Here is a 3,725-nt window from a genome sequence, read left to right on the forward strand (position 1 = left end):
ACCATTCTGTAACATTACTAGTGTTTTGGCAAACAGAACCTTCCTCTTCCTTTCTGACCAGAGAAAACCCTGGAATTTAAATTTTTGAATTATGCCAAACTGTAGACATTTGAAAAGCAGTAACTCCAAAAAAACCCATGATGATTAAACATGTAATACCTATAATGATTAAATAGATTTGTCCTGGAAGTTGCCCATCACATGTGAAGGTGTTGAGAAACGTCTGCATTTCATCTTTTTAAAGACAGAATAAACAGCCCCTTGTGTTTTTTTTGAAGATAGGTCAGTTAGAAGCTTAGTCTGTGAAATAGATTTGCAACCGAATCATATGAGGGTGACATTGTTCTATGTATATACAAAAAAATCTCTTCCATGGAGCTGTGAAAAATGAAGTTATGACAGCAAACAGGAAACGTTCAGCCAATCAGCATACCCAGGCAAACAGAAATTCTAGTAGGAAAAAATCTGCAAGAACAAATAATTAAGCCCAACAGATGTGTGACCACCAGAGTGACAACACAGGGGATAATACTCTCCTCCCATTTACAGGAGAAATATAATCCATAATAATTATGTTCCATAACATATATAATTAGCGTAAATATGGAGAAGGATAGTCTGCTAGCTTTAAAGTCTGTTTTACCTAGGAAATCTTTGAAAGAGCCTATATCTGTTGCAAGGAAGGTCTTAAAATTACTCTAAAGTTAGTGTTACATGCCGAACCAGTAGTACTACTGACTGAAGAGGTCTGATTACTGGGTTTCCCCCTGTGCCTTATGTAGATCACAGATATTTGTTAAAACAAGCTGAATATACTTTAGATTATGAAATTCCCTCTTACTACCAAACCATAAATTTTGGTACCATCTCTCCTGACTTCTGCCTGTAGCACAAACAGGTTTGGATTCAACAAAGTGGTAACTCTCAGATCAAAATTTAAGAGGAAATCCTATGTTTAACTCTCTGAAGTTTCTTTACAAATGAGGCTGTAGGAAATACATCGTCAGAACAGTTAACCCCTGAAACAGCCCTGAAAGACCCTGAAAGATTCTGCACTGAAATTTCAGTTTGTCATCAACATGGTCTTCACTAGTTTCAGCAAGATCCCACCAAAGTTTGAACAAGTTATAATCATCACACTGAATCATTCTGCAAATTACACAGAAATAAGTTTGCACAAGAAGTAAGAAAATTAAAGTTACATAAACTCAAGACCTTTGATTTTGCAATTTTAATCACGCAAAGTTTACATCATGTTGTTTTAACCAAAAGCTTGCCTCATTTTCTAACTGTAATCATTTGGTCTAATAAAAGATATTGCTTCTCCTTACACATCTATCATAATTAAACATGTGCTTCCTGAATATAAATGGAGTCAAAATATATCAGATGCATTAACATTAAATCCAAGTAATTAAACTGCATGTATTTTTGCTTCTCCTCCCTGCCCCCCCTTCAAGCACAATTTTACCAACCGATGCACTAACTTGTACCCACAAGCTGATTTCCACTACCCTGAATGTCAAGTCACAGGGAAATATCAGCCACAAACAAGAATAACAAATCACAATAAATGACATACTTCCCATGAAAAAAATTTAACATAACGCAGACCAATTTCAAAGGAGTGTGTGACACTAAGACTGTATTTTTAATAAAACAATTGAAGCCCTTCAGCACAGTTATTACCAAAATTTGGTGATTTAAGAGCTAGTAAGTCTACACTGACAGTTAAGCAGTATCTACTCCACTACACTATTCACAGATCTATCAATACAGTTTTTCACAAATTGTTGCTTGGGGTCTTCCTTCAGCTTCCCCCCCCCCCCCCCTTTTTTTTGGGGGGGGGGGGGGGAAGTTCATCATATTTTTTATTTAAAAAGCAATACAAATTAAGCATTTTTTACCCCTTCCTTTGGATCTGTGTGAAGCCCTCCACCTGCATGACCGTGCCAACACATCCTCTTTTCTATCAGTCGCCACCTCGGGAGGATCTGTATGAAAATGAAAAGTCAATTTGCAAGAACCTCAGGAAACATGCATGTAAAAGCCAACAGAAAGAAGAACTACTGCCCTGTTTTCCCTCTCTCCTCCTCCAACTCTATCAGCTCGCTTTAATAAAAGATATTACTTCTTTCTAAAAAACCCTGCCTTGTTTAAGGAAACAATAGTAAGAAAAGGACTATAAATCCAGCAGTACAGTAAAGAGCATGTTCCAAGCAGCTAGGAGGTAAAGATAAGAAAGCCTTAAATATTTCAGCTAAAAGGACACCTAAAAAGTCAAAAGTGGACTAAAGAACATAGAAAAGAAATTAAAGTGTTGGAGGACAACCGTACTCAGGTACATTAATAAAAAAAGTGGAAGACACTGAAGCAATAATACTCTTTCCATGCACATAAAGAGTAACTTTACTTGGGGGCAAAATAAATCTACTTCACACTTCTCTTTCCTATCAGGATGAGAACAGCCTACTAGTGCCATATGACAGGTACAAGTTAACCCAGCCCAGAGCCCCTGCTGTAATCCATATCAGCATGTACAGGTGCCCTTAGGAAAAGGACCTGCTTTTTAAAAAGAAAGGCTCACTTATCTTAGCACGTGGCCAAGATTCCCTGCTAAATAAATATGGAGAAAATTTCTGGATTTATTAATGCACGTAGATGTACTAAAAATAACTCACTATCATGAGGAGTCTCTCCAAATTCAATTTCAAAGTGCCTGCCACAAACAATGGACATGTTAAAGCTTTTCAAAAAGAATGTGCATTTTGTTTAAAAGATTTGCTCCATGTTGACAATTTCCAGGTTCAAGTTATGTAAAAGCTCTTATGAATCTCATTTTACGTGTATGGTTTGATACCAGACCTCAGGGTTTCCCAACTCAAAATTTCAATTTTCACATTTTAAACAAAAACATTATAAAAAACAAACGAAGCAGATTTCATGCTTTGAAGTAGCAATGACCCTCAAAAGATTTTAGCTGCTTGTCAGTTCTATGAGTGGGTTTTTTTAATAATAAAAGAAACAAAAAACAAGACAAATACATTTCCTAGCTTCATTCAAGCAAAGTGTGTTACTTAGAAATGTGTCATAATTGTTCCATGAACAGTAGAAATTGCATCTCCCTTATGCTTGTACTAGTGTTAAGGCAAGTAGACTTCATGGGAATAACAGCCTGACATCCTGGCTCTCAGAACCATGAGAATACATTTCCACGGTTTCTTGATATTCCACAACCTAAGGTGAATTTTGAAGTAATAAAGCCCTACATACTCAAGGAAAACTCATAGCTGCATTGGTATTTTCTATGCCTGACAATATGAAACTAAGTATCAACACACAAAACCTACATTTTTAAGAACTCTTCTTCATAAGTTATCAGTAGTTTCTAGCAATTCAAAAAGACTTCTTGAGGAGAGTGCAACAGTCTGAAGCTTCTAAGGAAAGTTATCTCATTTTCTACAGGCAGAAACTAACTTGCCATTTAACTTGCTGCACTTCAAAATTGTGAACAGTGAAATTAAAAAAAAAAAAACAACAAAACGAAACAGAAAACTGTACTGAAAGATGCTGCAAGAGCTTGAGTTTCCTCTGACCTGCAAGTAGGAAAAAGAATAATTTATACCTACCTCTGAAGCCTCTAATAACTGCCTTGAATAATCTCCCCCCAGACTGTGCCATGATCTTTGCTTGCAGATGGGTGGAATCTACAGAATAGAAGCGGG

At 36.5% G+C, this 3,725-nt stretch overlaps 1 protein-coding gene across 1 annotated transcript in view; it reads right to left on the minus strand.

Moving 5' to 3' along the window:
- Positions 1–3,701, minus strand: part of ABCB7 (ATP-binding cassette, sub-family B (MDR/TAP), member 7) — a 35,147-nt gene extending 31,446 nt beyond the window's left edge. Inside the window, exons 1-2 of the mRNA XM_010293055.1 lie at positions 3,630–3,701; positions 1,908–1,994 (exon numbers count right to left, since the gene is read on the minus strand). Coding sequence (XP_010291357.1) covers positions 1,908–1,961 — 54 coding nt within the window. The 5' untranslated portion in view covers positions 1,962–1,994; positions 3,630–3,701. The remainder of the gene's footprint in view (positions 1–1,907; positions 1,995–3,629) is intronic.
- Positions 3,702–3,725: the final 24 nt, after the last annotated feature.

Source organism: Phaethon lepturus, unplaced genomic scaffold (genome assembly GCF_000687285.1).
Source record: "Phaethon lepturus isolate BGI_N335 unplaced genomic scaffold, ASM68728v1 scaffold14368, whole genome shotgun sequence".
NCBI classification, from domain to species: Eukaryota; Metazoa; Chordata; class Aves; order Phaethontiformes; family Phaethontidae; genus Phaethon; species Phaethon lepturus.